The following is an 18,566-nucleotide window of genomic DNA, read 5'->3' as shown; positions in this document are numbered from 1 at the left end:
GGAGATGCCAATGATCCTACCCCATGTGTGTTTCAAACCCCTCATTGTATTAGCCTCTACCTTTTCTGCTGGGAAGCTTTTCCAGGTATCTGCCACCATCTCTGTAAAATAAAGATCTATCTATAATGATCACTGCTGTAACATATCATTAAAGAATGACATTTTGTCTTCTTAAATGAGTTTGCTTTCTTTCATAACTCTTCTTTTCCATGTAGGAATAATGAAAGACTCGTGGAGTTTATTAAGCTAACCTTCTGCCATAGATAATAAATCTTAATAATCATAATAATTCTTCTGTTTTAAAGCTGGATAAATGACGGTCAGAACTGAATTAGTGTCGGTTTTGGAGTGGGCGCTCTGTAGGGTCTTCACTCATTAAATCCCTAGCAGAACTATTGAGTCGTTACCTCCTGGCTACTGAAATCCATACCTCTCAACAGTCCCAGTTTTTGGCCAGTGCCCCTCTCTCTTGGGTAACTGCCCACCAATGCAGCTCCAACATATCATTGAAAGGTGGCTATTCAGGTGAGGCAGGTGGACATCTCTCCTGCTCCGCCCACTTTCATGACCATTCCTTCCCCTGGGGGTGGAGCAATGAACATCTAATGAACATCAATGGAGTTCTTTTCAGTTTGAAATTAAACAATCAATAATAATAATAATAATATGTTTGCCACCAATCACAATTTTGTTCAGGCGCTACAAAGACACAGAAGAGATGTTACTCTACTGTGAACGAGACCAGATGAAGAAACTAAAAATGAAGCGCAGGATCTGAATCCAAGTGATGTTCGTTGAAGTATTCTAAATATTGTCTAATATAAAGTGAATGATATTGCTGGAATCTACTGCCCTTACTATAAAATACATGTTTTAAAATACAAACTGTTACATTTCCAGATTAGCAGACACATGAGATTAAAAGCAATTCATCAAAAACCCTTTTCCAGTAAAAAAAAAACCTGCAACAGGTGTTTGAAATAATTTAAAGAAGATTATAATTGGTTAATCGGGTAGATTTTAAGCAACATTCGTAGCGTTCGTATTTGGTAGCTGGGCTGTTTTTGTCATAGAATGCGAAGATGATGATGTCATAGAATGCTGGTCACTTTATGACATCACAATGAAGCCTGGATGAGATTGGCTTGCTGCAGCCAAAGGACCTCATTTCTCTTCAGTTGTCCTGTGAGAAGGTAGCGAAGAAATATTTTGACAGATCGTTGTCCATAATGCCTAAAAGGCGGAGAAGAACCGGGAGCCGAGGGAGGCGTCGGAAAAGGCCGCAGAAAAAACCTGAGAGGAGTCAGAGCATAAAAAAGTCTGTCTCCACAGGGAAGCGCTGCAGCCCACCGAAAGATGTTCCAGTTCCACCAGAGACATCTAATCGGGGAGTAGGAGAGGTTGTTGCTCAGACACAACCAGGAGGTCTCTTTCAGACGCTCCTACTGTTTGTTTGGAATATAGCCGGTCACATAAAAGAGGGTTTTAACCAACTAGTTGGACTGGGAAGGGGCAAGAAAAGGCCCATTTCAGTGAGTTGCCAGGAGCCCTGTAAGAAGAAGAGGAGGGTATCTGGGTCCCCAAGGGAGGGAAAGAAGCATGATAGTGCCGAACAGGAAAAGGCAGGTTCCAGAAAGCGAAAACGATCATCTTCGCGTGATGAAACCTGCCCTAGTACTAAGAAAGCACTAGTACCATCTCATGCCAGACTGACAGTACCCGGTCCAACATCTCTTGTCGGGCTTAGTTTCCAATGTGTACTGGGCGAAGGAGGTTACGGAAGGGTAAGAAGATTAGGGTTAGGAGACAGGATTATGTTTCTAGAACATTTACCTGTAATCTTTACTGTGTATTGTAGACGCTGATAATAAATTCTGATCCAAATAACTTTCTAAAACTAATGGACATTCAAAGATCCAACACAGCAGTAGGAGGAATCTTGAAGGATATCTCATAATTGATATAGTTCATTCTAATAATTAAGAAACTGTGTTGATAAAGTGATATGAAATTATTACTTTAATACACAATTTCCAGTCCTTCATGGAAATCCCAACATTAGGAGGCAACCATTTGTCTTCACAGATGTTTGATCATGGGAGGGCATTTTCTGTTAAATCTTCCATTATATTAAATCAAGAAAACACCATACATACTAATTTACCTTTGTGCTTCCTTCAGGTCCTGCTGGCCACTGACTCTGTCAGTGAGCAGAAGCTAGCGGTAAAAATGGTGAGCAAACAGAAGATGCTGAAGGCAGGCGTGGAGGTCGTGTTCTTGGAGCGCCGCATTTTAAACATCGCATCAGGCAGCTTGTTTCTCACCCACGCTGTCTCCACTTTCCAGACAGAGGTACCTAGAACATTGTCTTTCTTTAGAATTTTAATATCTGTATTCTCTTAGAACACCCATGAGGAATCTTTTTGCAAATGAATGTAACAATCATGTAAGATTGAAATGATTGAAAAACTAATTATGTTGGGAGTACATTCATTAGAATGTTCTCTGCCTCATTGTAACATTCTATTCTATTGTCCTTTCTTCTTAAACAGGACCACCTCTGTTATGTCATGGAGTATTTGAGTGGAGGGACCCTATTCGACCTCCTTGAGAAAGGCCGGCTTGACATCAACACCGCAAGGTAAGAATTCTAAACCATAACCAGCTAGATATGGGGAGAAGGGGAAGAGATAACATGGGGGGGGGATTAAAGACAAGAAAAGAGAGGGTAGATTTATCTTGGGGTTAGATTGGGGTATGAGGATAAACAGTGATAGTATAGAAAGAGCTATTATCGTGCTAGAAAAATCTCCGGGTTGGAATTATATTACACAGGGCTCTAGGAAGGACGATGGTTTAAGTTTTATTATTTGGGGTTAACTTCATGTTTATTTTACAGGTTCCTTGCGGCAGAGATTGTCTGCGGCCTGCAGTTCCTGCATAACAATGGCATCATCCATCGGTAATTAATAGTCTTCCTTTACATATATATATATTTATTGCAGTGTCTTCTTTCTCCAGCTTTCTCGGCTCCATGTCTTTCAGTGCATAAAGTTTAAGTTCTAATTCTTCTTCTTCTTCTTCTCCATACCATCTTTCTCTCATACTTATATTGACTTTTTATCTTGGAAACAATGTGTTTTCTGCTCTTAAAACTAATGCCCAGATACTGTATCCTTAGAAAGCCTTGGAATTGTATTTCAGTATTTGATATGCTGGTTTCATCATTAATGTAAAAATCCCACGGGCTTCTGCGCTATTACGTAACGGGCAAAATAGAAAGGTGTTTCTACAAACGGGCTAACTTAGTCCCATAATGTTACCCGGGAGTCCTTGATCAGTGAAGCTGCGTTTCTTTAACAAACACAACATTATAAGTAACTGTAAATGATTCTCTTCACAGCGACTTGAAACCAGACAACATCCTGCTGGACGGCGCCGGCCATATAAGAATAGCTGATTTTGGGCTGGCGCTGGAGAACATGTTTGGTGACGCCAAAGCCTTTGGATATGCTGGAACTTATGGCTATATTGCACCAGAGGTGAGGATTAGATCTCCACATTTTTGACAATATCTGTTTTATTTCTTTTGTATGGACACTTTAACAATTAAACCGACTTCTACCTTTCTCATTGCAGATGTACAGAGGCCAAAGCTACAACCACTCGGTCGACTGGTGGGCATTTGGGGTCATCCTTTACCAAATGGTCACGGGATCATATCCCTTTTATTTTAATGACGATGACAACACTATGAAGATCTCAGTGTTGCGCCAAACACCCGCGTACCCTGAGTGGCTGAGTAGCGACACAAAAGACATCCTTCAGATGGTGAGTACAAGTAGATAGCATGCGGTCTTTAGTATTAAGAATTTACTTCTTCGCATGGGTTAAATTATGACTCCCTTTAAAGTAGGTAACTTTTAAAATAGATGTAAGAAGATCCCTTGTACTCACACCTAGTATACTCTTAATTTGCCCTTTCTTCATATGGTCCGGTTCATAGGAGAGGAACATTTTACATCCTGACTCCTCTTTTTTTCTCTTTATAGCTCCTGAACAAATTTGGCTCTTTTCGCATGCAAATGGTGGCAAACATCAGATCCCACGCCTTCTTCAGAGGAATCGACTGGGAAGAACTTGAGGCTGGGAGAGTATCCCCACCATTTACACCACAAACAGTAAGTATATAAATACGGTATTCATTAGGGTGCACGGTGTGGGCAGTTGGAACCATGGATATTGCGCTCACCGTTTTACTCTAGGCAGAGATATTAAGTTTTATTAGTAAAGGTATATTTCAGACCTGCCTAATATGAAGCTGATATGAAGCGGATTGTCATAATCGTAGAATGCTTGTTGTCCTCCATTGACTTTTTAAATTCTGCTTTCTTGTAGCCATCTCTGGAGCATTTGGCCAGGAACGTGGACCAGAGCCTGCAGGTGCCATCAAGGGATCCACAAGAGCCGCCACTGACTTTGGAAGAACAACAGGAGTTCCGCGGCTTTTCCTTTGTGAGCCGCTAACCGCTCGCCGTTCTACCTGCACCTGCTGTGCTCTGAGATCCCCACCAAGAGCACGAACATCGGTGCTTTGTACAGTTTCTATACCTGATAATACCGGGAACTTCTGTAAATAGGAGAATGAAAGGATGATTAAGAAATCTGTACATTATACAAATGCATCAGATGCTGTTGAGTGCTTGTTGATCCAAGGAGAAATCTGATTGCCATTTGGAGTCAAGAAGGAATTTTTTCCCCATTGAAAGCACAATTGGAAATTGCTGACATAAGGGGTTTTTTGCCTTCTTTTGGATCAAGTTCATCAAACCGGTGAAACACTTCTTTACCCGTACAAACAAATAAATAACCATCTAGAGAACTTTCTGAAATATTAAGTGATTCAAGTTGAATGCTTATTTCTCGTACCGAATACATTTGAGTTTTGCCTTTGCGCTCCAAGACGCTCGTTACATTTGTTATATAGAAACTTGTCAGCTCAATCATTATCTGCACATCACAGAGAACATGAAGTCATTTACAGACTGCTAGTTATTGGGGGGTCATTTCAAGATATTTAAACCTTACATTAACCGTTTGGCTTTTTCTGGCACTTTAAGCAAAGACCTTTTTTCAAGTATTCCATGACAATCACATATATTGCATATATTTCATAGGGTGTATTATAGCCAATCATTACGACTGGCCAAATAGGATGACTGGCCGGCCCTCCGGAAAAGGAAATGACAATATCATGGTTTTAAAAGAAAAATTCTGGTGCAACAGTTTAAAAATATTCTTATACCATGGAAACCAATAAAGTTTTTGTCTCGTTGGTTGCTTTATTTATAATATAAAAAAAAACTAATTAGAACCAATTAATAAAAAGCCATTTGGATAATAATATTTATCTGTATGAAACTGGCGTACTCGAGAAGGCCAACATACAAAGGTTTGTGATTTTGCGTCTCTCAACATCTAGAAACAGAATTTGTTGTCAGATCAGACCCATTTGACCCCGTCTAGTCTGTCCACTTTTGAGATCTTAATCAGTCGTTGGTCTCGTCTTAAATTCAGGAGCCATAATCCTATCGAGTGGCACCAAATAACAAATCCTGCTTTAATGACGTATCCATGACGTGCGGAAAGCATTCCATTGATTTCACTGATTGGCTGCTTGAAGTAGCCAATCAGTGTCTAGAGTCGTCGCACCGCGGGGGAGTAAGGGAGCCGCAGCTTTTCCATAAGGTTCGTACGCACTCTTCTGCGGGCCGGCTGTCGGGGACATTAAACTGTCTCCCGAAGGACTTGGCCCTGATTGAAGATACCTCTGTTAGTTCTTAAAGATCCGCCGCTCAGCCTGGGGTTATGTTCCTTCCTGTTCACTGATATCTGGAGTACATCAAGGGGGGAATCGCCAACTTATATTTATAGAGTCATTTACATCACTTCATTATATTTTCTGGAATAAAAACAACAAAAAAACATTCCCAATTCTGTGTATTTTTGCCCCAACCCCCCTGTGCTGCTCACCAATCCATAGCATGGTGTAGTGTATACAGAATGTTTTTGCCCCTTCATGTGGGGTATTCCTGTCCTCGGGGGAAGCTGCTGAATGGAAATTTGATTTTTCCCAGCAGTGTTCCCGTAGCCAAATTGCAAAAGCCGTGCAATCGACGCCGTGAATTATTTTTTTGCCCCACGCTTTACAAAACATTACCAGTCATGAGGCTTGAGACCCCGACTGGATACCCCCGCCAGATCCTGTTCTCTTATTCCAAAGCGAAAACTCAGCATACACCGCCGGGAAATGCGATTATAGCGCGTTACCCCAAACGTCAGACAGGACCAACACGGGAGTAAAAGCAGGACCAGGGAGTATAGCCCAATTCACCCAGTCAGAGCAGCATATGTGTCACTAACGGTGGTTCAGGCTGTGGATCCACGCTGCAGTAAAAGGAAAGGCGCCTCCAAGCGGTGATGACGAGCAGTACAGGAATAACCAGATGGTACTAGGAGCTGGCAATCGGATAGTCGGGGTCACAAGCAGAGGTCAGGACAGGCGGCAAACAAAGGATAGCCGGGGTCACGAGCAGAGGTCGGGGCAGGCAGCAGACAGGGATAGTCGGGGTCACGAGCAGAGGTCAGGGCAGGCAGCAAACAACGGATGGTCAGGTTCAAGCAAAGTTCAGGCAACGAAAAGGCGAATAAGATTCTGGAACGCTAGTGAAGGCAATAAAGGCACTATCACAGGCAAGGGGTACATGCAGACTGAAGGTTTAAATAGTCCTCTAGCTCAGGATCCTCCTACCCCCTAAATTAGGGGGAGGAGGAAAAGAGATAAGTACCCCTTTAAGACGCGGCATAAATATTCATGAGATAGCCGTTCGCGCATGCGCGAACTGCTCTCATGCTACTGAGACGCGCGTCCCGTCTAACCTTAGATCACCACACGGGGGCGCGCGTCTAACGGAAGGACGGACCACAACGCGTCTTCCCGCGAACAGAACGAGCAGGGGGCTGAACGCGCGGGCTGCGTCTCGGCTCCCCTGCTCGCAGCAACGCTGGAACCGCCGGCAAGGTAACAGTACCCCCCTGTCTACAAGCGCCATCCTGGCGATTAGGAGCCGGTTTCTGGGGGAATTTCCTATGAAAGGCACGAATCTTGGCTGGAGCATGGACATCAGAGGACGGGACCCAGGAACTCTCCTCAGGACCGTATCCCTTCCATCTAATAAAGTATTGCAGTCTCCCCTGTTTCTTTCTAGAATCTAAGATGGTTTGTACTTCATATTCTTCGTCACCTTGGACTATTACCGGATCAGGAGTACGAACCGTGGGGGAAAATTGATTTCTAATTACCGGTTTTAATAAAGAAATATGAAACGCATTATTAATGCGCAGTGTTTTAGGCAGAACCAGAGAATAAGTAACTTGATTAATTTTTGTTTTAATTTTATATGGACCAATATACTTAGGTCCTAAAGTTCGGGCGGCTTGCTGGAGGTGAAGATATTTCGTGGAAAGCCACACATAGTCTCCTGGGTTGAGCACCGGCCCTTTGGATCGAGACTTATCAGCGGTCTTCTTCTGCAAAATCTTAGTCTGCTTCAACTGTTCCGAAATAAGTGCCCAATGGTCACGTAAAACTTGAAATTGAGCTTCAGCTGCAGGTACCCCCGTAGAACTGGTTTCTTCAGGCCAGAGTGCCGGTTCATAACCGTGAACCGCCTTGAATGGGGACATCTGTAGTGCTTCATGATAAGAGCAGTTGTAGGACCATTCCGCAAGATGCAAAAGTGTCGACCAATCGGACTGATCCTCCGAGACATACATTCTAAGATATTGCTTAAGTACTTGATTAGTTCTCTCAGCTTGCCCATTAGATTGAGGATGATGGGATGATGAAAAATGCAACTCGATTCCCATCAGTTTACACATCGCTCTCCGGAATTTCGAGATGAATTGTGACCCTCTGTCCGAAATGATGATTTGCGGAACTCCATGTAGTCTTATGATCTCTCTCATGAAGGTGTCCGCTAATGTACTGGCAGATGGAAGTTTAGCTAGAGCGATAAAATGTGTTTGCTTGCTGAATAAATCAACCACTACTAAAATAGTCGTATGGCCTTGAGAAGGAGGCAGGTCCGTGACAAAATCCATGGCTATGTGTTGCCATGGCCGATCTGGAACAGGCAACGGACATAATAACCCTGCCGGTCTGGTATGAGGGGTTTTATTATGACCGCAAATAGTACATGCTTGCACAAATTCAGATATGTCACGTATCATAGTAGGCCACCAGAAAGTCTTCTGCAAAAGAAATTTAACATTCCGAGTTCCCCGGTGACCCGCTACCGGAGAGGCATGACCCCAGGACAAAATGGCTTTACGGAAACGGGGTTGCACATAAAGTCTCCCAGGCGGAGGAATTTGTCCTCTGGGACGGGGTGTCTGTGATTTAGAGATGTGCCACATGAGAGTGCTGTGTATCGTGGCAATTATTTTCGTAGGAGGGATTATAGGTTCGACCGACGTTTCCACATTAGGCGCCTCGTGTCTTCTGGACAGCGCATCAGCCTTTGTATTTTTTGAACCCGGCCGAAAGGAAATGGTAAAATTAAACCGTGTGAAGAATAATGCCCATCGAGCCTCTTGGCCTTTTCTATGTACACCAAGTTCTTATGGTCTGTAAGAATGGTAATGGGAATTTCAGTCCCCTCAAGCAGATGTCGCCATTCTTCTAACGCTAATTTAATAGCCAGCAACTCCCGGTTCCCTATGTCATAATTTTGTTCCGCTGAAGAGAAAGCCTTCGAAAAATAGGAACAGGGATGTAGACGATTCGAAATTTGGTCTCTCTGAGATAGAATGGCCCCAGCCCCGGTCTCAGACGCATCAACTTCCAGGGTAAACGGTAAGTCTGGATTGGGACGTTGTAGGATAGGGGCAGTTGTAAAGGCCAACTTCAATCTTCCAAAAGCATTTCGAGCTTCAGGGGTCCAAGACTTTGGATTCGACCCCTTCCGAGTGAGTGCAATTATGGGAGAGATGATCTGGGAAAAATTGCGAATAAAGCGACGATAATAATTGGCGAACCCTACGAATCGTTGAATGCCTTTAATGTCAGAAGGTTCTTCCCAATCTTGGATGGCCGTTATCTTGCCTGGATCCATCTCCAGCTGCCCAGCAGAAATAATATATCCTAGAAACTTCACCTTGTCGCACTCAAACTCGCACTTCTCGACTTTGGCAAATAGGGAATGTTCTCTTAATCTTTGTAGCACCTGGTTAACATGTTGCCGATGCTCTTCCAAATCTTTAGAATAAATGAGAATGTCATCGAGGTAGACCATAACATGTGATAACAACATATCACGGAAGATATCGTTCACGAAGCTCTGGAACACGGCTGGGGCATTGCATAGCCCGAAAGGCATCACAAGATATTCATAATGTCCATATCTCGTATTGAACGCGGTCTTCCATTCGTCCCCCTCTTGGATTCTAATCAGATTGTAGGCCCCTCGCAGATCTAGTTTCGTGAAGATAGTAGCGTCTTTCAGCTGATCATAAAGTTCTGTAATGAGGGGAAGCGGATACTTGTTTTTTATGGTAATTTTATTTAAACCCCCTGTAATCAATGCAGGGGCGCAAGGATCCATCTTTCTTGGAAATAAAAAAGAAGCCTGCTCCTGCTGGTGATGCGGAAGGTCTGATGAACCCTTTCTGTAAACTTTCTTCTATGTACTGGGCCAAGGCTTGATTCTCCGGATGGGATAATGGATATGTATGTCCCTTAGGTGGATTGGTGCCAGGCAACAATTGTATCTTACAGTCATACGCCCGATGAGGAGGTAAGGTTTCAGCTTTTCTCTTTGAAAAAACATCTAAATACTCCCAATACTGAGGGGGTACAAGATGGCGTGGATCCTGAGCAGGTACTTCGAGCATAAGATTTAATTTAGTAGGAGTGCTGCAACAGTTCTTTAAACATTCTTTACTCCATGCCAGAATCTGTCCTTCTCTCCAGTCGATGCTGGGATTATGTTGTTGTAACCACGACATTCCCAGGATGATGGGAATATGAGGACTGGATAACACATCAAACCGTATTTCTTCAGAGTGGAGTATCCCAATGATGGCACCAATGGTCTCGGTTTGGAGGGACACAATCCCGGTTCCTAGAGGAGAGCCATCTAATGCCGTAATAGAGGTTTTCTGAGTCCTGGGCAGTAAGGGTATACTGTGTTCCAGGGCCCAACCCTTGTCTATAAAATTTCCAGCCGCACCCGAATCAATGAAAGCTTGGGTGGCCACTTGGTGGCCTGTCCACTGCAGCTTGATGGGAACTAAAAGTCTTGGTGACTGAGGAGGTGAAGCAACAGTAGCACTTAGTGAAGCACCTCCGGCCTCCACTAAGTTCTGGCGTTTCCCGATTTCCTAGGGCAGGCAAAAATCAAATGTCCTTTTTGTCCACAATATAAACACAGTCCCAAAGATCTGCGGCATTGTTTCTCTTCCACGGATAAATGAAGCACAGGACGGATCTCCATAGGCTCTGCCACAGCAGCTGCAGATTCAGTAGGTGCAGGTGCAGGAGTAGGGTGTCTGATCCAAGGCCTAACTTGACGTGGCCTACGATCACGTTCTCGGTCACGTTCAAATTTTCTCTCCTGACCTCTGGCCTCCAACCGTAGACATAATGTGATCAGATTCTCCAGATCATGGGGAATTTCACGATAGGTGAGTGCATCCTTTATGGATTCGTTCAAACCCCTGCGAAAGGCAGCTTTCAGGGAGCTGACATTCCAGTCTGCCTCATACGCCAAAGTACGAAATTCAACGGCGTACTGGGCCACAGTTCTCCTGCCCTGTTGCAGTTCCATAAGATTGGATTCAGCGGCTTCACGTCTCCCAGGAGCATCAAACACAGCACGAAATGATGCGATAAAGGCGTCCGCGTCTTCCAAAATGGGTGAGCTCTGTTCAAGTAAAGGTGATACCCACGCCAATGCTTCTCCTTTTAGTAAGTTTATAATAAAAGTCACTCTGTTGCAATGAGAGGAGAAAGTATGAGGATGTGCCCGGAAATGTAGGGCGCACTGATTGAGGAACCCACGACACTCTTGAGGATCACCCGAAAATTTGTCAGGTAATGGCATCTTGGGAGCTGGAACAGCAGTACTTGGCCCCGGAACAGGAGGAGCAGAATCAGATGATGCCCCCTGCGAGATGGACGGAGACAAGTTTGTGGCCATAGATCGTAGTAAGTCTGCAACATCGTCTAACTTCCGTTCCAAGGATTGGAGTTGAGAAGCGTGAGCAGCTAGAACTTGATCCTGTCTGTCTTGTCGGTTGGACATCCTTGCCAAGTCTGCGGGATCCATATGAAGGGCCTGTGATACTGTCACTAACGGTGGTTCAGGCTGTGGATCCACGCTGCAGTACAAGGAAAGGCGCCCCCAAGCGGTGATGACGAGCAGTACAGGAATAACCAGATGGTACTAGGAGCTGGCAATCGGATAGTCGGGGTCACAAGCAGAGGTCAGGACAGGCGGCAAACAAAGGATAGCCGGGGTCACGAGCAGAGGTCGGGGCAGGCAGCAGACAACGGATAGTCGGGGTCACGAGCAGAGGTCAGGGCAGGCAGCAAACAACGGATGGTCAGGTTCAAGCAAAGTTCAGGCAACGAAAAGGCAAATAAGATTCTGGAACGCTAGTGAAGGCAATAAAGGCACTATCACAGGCAAGGGGTACATGCAGACTGAAGGTTTAAATAGTCCTCTAGCTCAGGATCCTCCTACCCCCTAAATTAGGGGGAGGAGGAAAAGAGATAAGTACCCCTTTAAGACGCGGCATAAATATTCATGCTGCTGAGACGCGCGTCCCGTCTAACCTTAGATCACCACACGGGGGCGCGCGTCTAACGGCCGGACGGACCACAACGCGTCTTCCCGCGAACAGAACGAGCAGGGGGCTGAACTCGCGGGCTGCGTCTCGGCTCCCCTGCTCGCGGCAACGCTGGAACCGCCGGCAAGGTAACAATATGCCCCGCCATGTACCCTTGCATGGTTCTCAACTGTAAACAATAAAGACTACGAGACAAGGGGCTAATATTGATATATATTGGCAGGAGGGGCTAATATTGACATATATATATATATATATATTGGCAGCAGGGGCTAATATTTATATATATTGGCAGCAGGGCTAATATTTATATATATATCGGCAGCAGGGTCTAATATATATATATAAATATATATATATATATATCAGCAGTTCAGCGATTATTTTAAAATCATAATTCCATCAATGCCTTTACTTCAAAGAGAAAAGCACATATCATGCAGTTAAAAATGCATGTCTATTGTATATATATATATATATATATATATATATATATATATATATATATATATATATATATATATATATATATATACACACACACATACAAACACACACCGTATTTGCTCGATAAGGTGACCTTGATTATAAGAAGTCCCCCCCAGAATCTGAATATTAATTTAGGAAAAAAGAAAAAGCCAGAAAATAAGACGACCCTATAGGAAAAAAGTTTTACCAGTAAATATTAATTCATGTAAAGTATTTTTTCATATTTAATAAAAGCTATGATTGAAATATGTTTTTTGTTTTTATTTCCTTTTATTTGGCAACCTGCCCCTCGAGTTATGCACATCTGCCCCCAGGCTTGTCACTCTGCCTCCCTGATATGCCTTATACCCCCTATATGCCACTCTCCCTCCTGAAATGCCTTTTAAACCCTATATATGAAAGTTGGAGATGCCAATGATCCTACCCCATGTGTGTTTCAAACCCCTCATTGTATTAGCCTCTACCTTTTCTGCTGGGAAGCTTTTCCAGGTATCTGCCACCATCTCTGTAAAATAAAGATCTATCTATAATGATCACTGCTGTAACATATCATTAAAGAATGACATTTTGTCTTCTTAAATGAGTTTGCTTTCTTTCATAACTCTTCTTTTCCATGTAGGAATAATGAAAGACTCGTGGAGTTTATTAAGCAAACCTTCTGCCATAGATAATAAATCTTAATAATCATAATAATTCTTCTGTTTTAAAGCTGGATAAATGACGGTCAGAACTGAATTAGTGTCGGTTTTGGAGTGGGCCGCTCTGTAGGGTCTTCACTCATTAAATCCCTAGCAGAACTATTGAGTCGTTACCTCCTGGCTACTGAAATCCATACCTCTCAACAGTCCCAGTTTTTGGCCAGTGCCCCTCTCTCTTGGGTAACTGCCCACCAATGCAGCTCCAACATATCATTGAAAGGTGGCTATTCAGGTGAGGCAGGTGGACATCTCTCCTGCTCCGCCCACTTTCATGACCATTCCTTCCCCTGGGGGTGGAGCAATGAACATCTAATGAACATCAATGGAGTTCTTTTCAGTTTGAAATTAAACAATCAATAATAATAATAATAATATGTTTGCCACCAATCACAATTTTGTTCAGGCGCTACAAAGACACAGAAGAGATGTTACTCTACTGTGAACGAGACCAGATGAAGAAACTAAAAATGAAGCGCAGGATCTGAATCCAAGTGATGTTCCTTGAAGTATTCTAAATATTGTCTAATATAAAGTGAATGATATTGCTGGAATCTACTGCCCTTACTATAAAATACATGTTTTAAAATACAAACTGTTACATTTCCAGATTAGCAGACACATGAGATTAAAAGCAATTCATCAAAAACCCTTTTCCAGTAAAAAAAAAACCTGCAACAGGTGTTTGAAATAATTTAAAGAAGATTATAATTGGTTAATCGGGTAGATTTTAAGCAACATTCGTAGCGTTCGTATTCGGTAGCTGGGCTGTTTTTGTCATAGAATGCGAAGATGATGATGTCATAGAATGCTGGTCACTTTATGACATCACAATGAAGCCTGGATGAGATTGGCTTGCTGCAGCCAAAGGACCTCATTTCTCTTCAGTTGTCCTGTGAGAAGGTAGCGAAGAAATATTTTGACAGATCGTTGTCCATAATGCCTAAAAGGCGGAGAAGAACCGGGAGCCGAGGGAGGCGTCGGAAAAGGCCGCAGAAAAAACCTGAGAGGAGTCAGAGCATAAAAAAGTCTGTCTCCACAGGGAAGCGCTGCAGCCCACCGAAAGATGTTCCAGTTCCACCAGAGACATCTAATCGGGGAGTAGGAGAGGTTGTTGCTCAGACACAACCAGGAGGTCTCTTTCAGACGCTCCTACTGTTTGTTTGGAATATAGCCGGTCACATAAAAGAGGGTTTTAACCAACTAGTTGGACTGGGAAGGGGCAAGAAAAGGCCCATTTCAGTGAGTTGCCAGGAGCCCTGTAAGAAGAAGAGGAGGGTATCTGGGTCCCCAAGGGAGGGAAAGAAGCATGATAGTGCCGAACAGGAAAAGGCAGGTTCCAGAAAGCGAAAACGATCATCTTCGCGTGATGAAACCTGCCCTAGTACTAAGAAAGCACTAGTACCATCTCATGCCAGACTGACAGTACCAGGTCCAACATCTCTTGTCGGGCTTAGTTTCCAATGTGTACTGGGCGAAGGAGGTTACGGAAGGGTAAGAAGATTAGGGTTAGGAGACAGGATTATGTTTCTAGAACATTTACCTGTAATCTTTACTGTGTATTGTAGACGCTGATAATAAATTCTGATCCAAATAACTTTCTAAAACTAATGGACATTCAAAGATCCAACACAGCAGTAGGAGGAATCTTGAAGGATATCTCATAATTGATATAGTTCATTCTAATAATTAAGAAACTGTGTTGATAAAGTGATATGAAATTATTACTTTAATACACAATTTCCAGTCCTTCATGGAAATCCCAACATTAGGAGGCAACCATTTGTCTTCACAGATGTTTGATCACGGGAGGGCATTTTCTGTTAAATCTTCCATTATATTAAATCAAGAAAACACCATACATAATAATTTACCTTTGTGCTTCCTTCAGGTCCTGCTGGCCACTGACTCTGTCAGTGAGCAGAAGCTAGCGGTAAAAATGGTGAGCAAACAGAAGATGCTGAAGGCAGGCGTGGAGGTCGTGTTCTTGGAGCGCCGCATTTTAAACATCGCATCAGGCAGCTTGTTTCTCACCCACGCTGTCTCCACTTTCCAGACAGAGGTACCTAGAACATTGTCTTTCTTTAGAATTTTAATATCTGTATTCTCTTAGAACACCCATGAGGAATCTTTTTGCAAATGAATGTAACAATCATGTAAGATTGAAATGATTGAAAAAACAACTAATTATGTTGGGAGTACAGTCATTAGAATGTTCTCTGCCTCATTGTAACATTCTATTCTATTGTCCTTTCTTCTTAAACAGGACCACCTCTGTTATGTCATGGAGTATTTGAGTGGAGGGACCCTATTCGACCTCCTTGAGAAAGGCCGGCTTGACATCAACACCGCAAGGTAAGAATTCAAAACCATAACCAGCTAGATATGGGGAGAAGGGGAAGAGATAACATGGGGGGGGGATTAAAGACAAGAAAAGAGAGGGTAGATTTATCTTGGGGTTAGATTGGGGTATGAGGATAAACAGTGATAGTATAGAAAGAGCTATTATCGTGCTAGAAAAATCTCCGTGTTGGAATTATATTACACAGGGCTCTAGGAAGGACGATGGTTTAAGTTTTATTATTTGGGGTTAACTTCATGTTTATTTTACAGGTTCCTTGCGGCAGAGATTGTCTGCGGCCTGCAGTTCCTGCATAACAATGGCATCATCCATCGGTAATTAATAGTCTTCCTTTACATATATATATATTTATTGCAGTGTCTTCTTTCTCCAGCTTTCTTGGCTCCATGTCTTTCAGTGCATAAAGTTTAAGTTCTAATTCTTCTTCTTCTTCTTCTCCATACCATCTTTCTCTCATACTTATATTGACTTTTTATCTTGGAAACAATGTGTTTTCTGCTCTTAAAACTAATGCCCAGATACTGTATCCTTAGAAAGCCTTGGAATTGTATTTCAGTATTTGATATGCTGGTTTCATCATTAATGTAAAAATCCCACGGGCTTCTGCGCTATTACGTAACGGGCAAAATAGAAAGGTGTTTCTACAAACGGGCTAACTTAGTCCCATAATGTTACCCGGGAGTCCTTGATCAGTGAAGCTGCGTTTCTTTAACAAACACAACATTATAAGTAACTGTAAATGATTCTCTTCACAGCGACTTGAAACCAGACAACATCCTGCTGGACGGCGCCGGCCATATAAGAATAGCTGATTTTGGGCTGGCGCTGGAGAACATGTTTGGTGACGCCAAAGCCTTTGGATATGCTGGAACTTATGGCTATATTGCACCAGAGGTGAGGATTAGATCTCCACATTTTTGACAATATCTGTTTTATTTCTTTTGTATGGACACTTTAACAATTAAACCGACTTCTACCTTTCTCATTGCAGATGTACAGAGGCCAAAGCTACAACCACTCGGTCGACTGGTGGGCATTTGGGGTCATCCTTTACCAAATGGTCACGGGATCATATCCCTTTTATTTTAATGACGATGACAACACTATGAAGATCTCAGTGTTGCGCCAAACACCCGCGTACCCTGAGTGGCTGAGTAGCGACACAAAAGACATCCTTCAGATGGTGAGTACAAGTAGATAGCATGCGGTCTTTAGTATTAAGAATTTACTTCTTCGCATGGGTTAAATTATGACTCCCTTTAAAGTAGGTAACTTTTAAAATAGATGTAAGAAGATCCCTTGTACTCACACCTAGTATACTCTTAATTTGCCCTTTCTTCATATGGTCCGGTTCATAGGAGAGGAACATTTTACATCCTGACTCCTCTTTTTTTCTCTTTATAGCTCCTGAACAAATTTGGCTCTTTTCGCATGCAAATGGTGGCAAACATCAGATCCCACGCCTTCTTCAGAGGAATCGACTGGGAAGAACTTGAGGCTGGGAGAGTATCCCCACCATTTACACCACAAACAGTAAGTATATAAATACGGTATTCATTAGGGTGCACGGTGTGGGCAGTTGGAACCATGGATATTGCGCTCACCGTTTTACTCTAGGCAGAGATATTAAGTTTTATTAGTAAAGGTATATTTCAGACCTGCCTAATATGAAGCTGATATGAAGCGGATTGTCATAATCGTAGAATGCTTGTTGTCCTCCATTGACTTTTTAAATTCTGCTTTCTTGTAGCCATCTCTGGAGCATTTGGCCAGGAACGTGGACCAGAGCCTGCAGGTGCCATCAAGGGATCCACAAGAGCCGCCACTGACTTTGGAAGAACAACAGGAGTTCCGCGGCTTTTCCTTTGTGAGCCGCTAACCGCTCGCCGTTCTACCTGCACCTGCTGTGCTCTGAGATCCCCACCAAGAGCACGAACATCGGTGCTTTGTACAGTTTCTATACCTGATAATACCGGGAACTTCTGTAAATAGGAGAATGAAAGGATGATTAAGAAATCTGTACATTATACAAATGCATCAGATGCTGTTGAGTGCTTGTTGATCCAAGGAGAAATCTGATTGCCATTTGGAGTCAAGAAGGAATTTTTTCCCCATTGAAAGCACAATTGGAAATTGCTGACATAAGGGGTTTTTTGCCTTCTTTTGGATCAAGTTCATCAAACCGGTGAAACACTTCTTTACCCGTACAAACAAATAAATAACCATCTAGAGAACTTTCTGAAATATTAAGTGATTCAAGTTGAATGCTTATTTCTCGTACCGAATACATTTGAGTTTTGCCTTTGCGCTCCAAGACGCTCGTTACATTTGTTATATAGAAACTTGTCAGCTCAATCATTATCTGCACATCACAGAGAACATGAAGTCATTTACAGACTGCTAGTTATTGGGGGGTCATTTCAAGATATTTAAACCTTACATTAACCGTTTGGCTTTTTCTGGCACTTTAAGCAAAGACCTTTTTTCAAGTATTCCATGACAATCACATATATTGCATATATTTCATAGGGTGTATTATAGCCAATCATTACGACTGGCCAAATAGGATGACTGGCCGGCCCTCCGGAAAAGGAAATGACAATATCATGGTTTTAAAAGAAAAATTCTGGTGCAACAGTTTAAAAATATTCTTATACCATGGAAACCAATAAAGTTTTTGTCTCGTTGGTTGCTTTATTTATAATATAAAAAAAAACTAATTAGAACCAATTAATAAAAAGCCATTTGGATAATAATATTTATCTGTATGAAACTGGCGTACTCGAGAAGGCCAACATACAAAGGTTTGTGATTTTGCGTCTCTCAACATCTAGAAACAGAATTTGTTGTCAGATCAGACCCATTTGACCCCGTCTAGTCTGTCCACTTTTGAGATCTTAATCAGTCGTTGGTCTCGTCTTAAATTCAGGAGCCATAATCCTATCGAGTGGCACCAAATAACAAATCCTGCTTTAATGACGTATCCATGACGTGCGGAAAGCATTCTATTGATTTCACTGATTGGCTGCTTGAAGTAGCCAATCAGTGTCTAGAGTCGTCGCACCGCGGGGGAGTAAGGGAGCCGCAGCTTTTCCATAAGGTTCGTA

At 42.8% G+C, this 18,566-nt stretch overlaps 2 protein-coding genes across 2 annotated transcripts; both read left to right on the top strand.

Annotated features, from left to right (window-relative positions):
• The first annotated feature begins 1,229 nt into the window (after positions 1–1,229).
• Positions 1,230–4,527, top strand: LOC149271955 (protein kinase C delta type-like). The gene is made up of 8 exons (XM_089506963.1): positions 1,230–1,391; positions 2,182–2,352; positions 2,553–2,641; positions 2,900–2,962; positions 3,404–3,542; positions 3,640–3,831; positions 4,053–4,181; positions 4,399–4,527. The coding sequence occupies exons 1-8, from the start codon at positions 1,230–1,232 to the stop codon at positions 4,525–4,527; spliced, it is 1,074 nt and encodes a 357-aa protein (XP_089363089.1).
• A 9,509-nt stretch (positions 4,528–14,036) lies between these two features.
• Positions 14,037–17,338, top strand: LOC149271954 (protein kinase C delta type-like). The gene is made up of 8 exons (XM_089506962.1): positions 14,037–14,198; positions 14,989–15,159; positions 15,364–15,452; positions 15,711–15,773; positions 16,215–16,353; positions 16,451–16,642; positions 16,864–16,992; positions 17,210–17,338. The coding sequence occupies exons 1-8, from the start codon at positions 14,037–14,039 to the stop codon at positions 17,336–17,338; spliced, it is 1,074 nt and encodes a 357-aa protein (XP_089363088.1).
• Positions 17,339–18,566: the final 1,228 nt, after the last annotated feature.

This window comes from Sceloporus occidentalis, unplaced genomic scaffold (assembly GCF_023333645.1).
Source record: "Sceloporus occidentalis isolate IW3139 unplaced genomic scaffold, rSceOcc1.0.p SCAF_442, whole genome shotgun sequence".
Classification (NCBI taxonomy): domain Eukaryota; kingdom Metazoa; phylum Chordata; class Lepidosauria; order Squamata; family Phrynosomatidae; genus Sceloporus; species Sceloporus occidentalis.
The sequence above is the reverse complement of the archived record's forward strand: the minus strand, read 5'-3'. Positions and strand labels throughout refer to the sequence as shown.

Excerpts from the sequence above, each read along its gene's own strand:
- LOC149271955 (XM_089506963.1), top strand. The coding sequence starts at position 1,230 with ATGCCTAAAAGGCGGAGAAGAACCGGGAGCCGAGGGAGGCGTCGGAAA. Across the intron at positions 2,963-3,403 it reads AACAATGGCATCATCCATCG|CGACTTGAAACCAGACAACA; the intron begins GTAATTAATAGT and ends TTCTCTTCACAG. Across the intron at positions 3,543-3,639 it reads ATGGCTATATTGCACCAGAG|ATGTACAGAGGCCAAAGCTA; the intron begins GTGAGGATTAGA and ends TTCTCATTGCAG.
- LOC149271954 (XM_089506962.1), top strand. The coding sequence starts at position 14,037 with ATGCCTAAAAGGCGGAGAAGAACCGGGAGCCGAGGGAGGCGTCGGAAA. Across the intron at positions 14,199-14,988 it reads CAGAGACATCTAATCGGGGA|GTCCTGCTGGCCACTGACTC; the intron begins GTAGGAGAGGTT and ends TGCTTCCTTCAG. Across the intron at positions 16,354-16,450 it reads ATGGCTATATTGCACCAGAG|ATGTACAGAGGCCAAAGCTA; the intron begins GTGAGGATTAGA and ends TTCTCATTGCAG.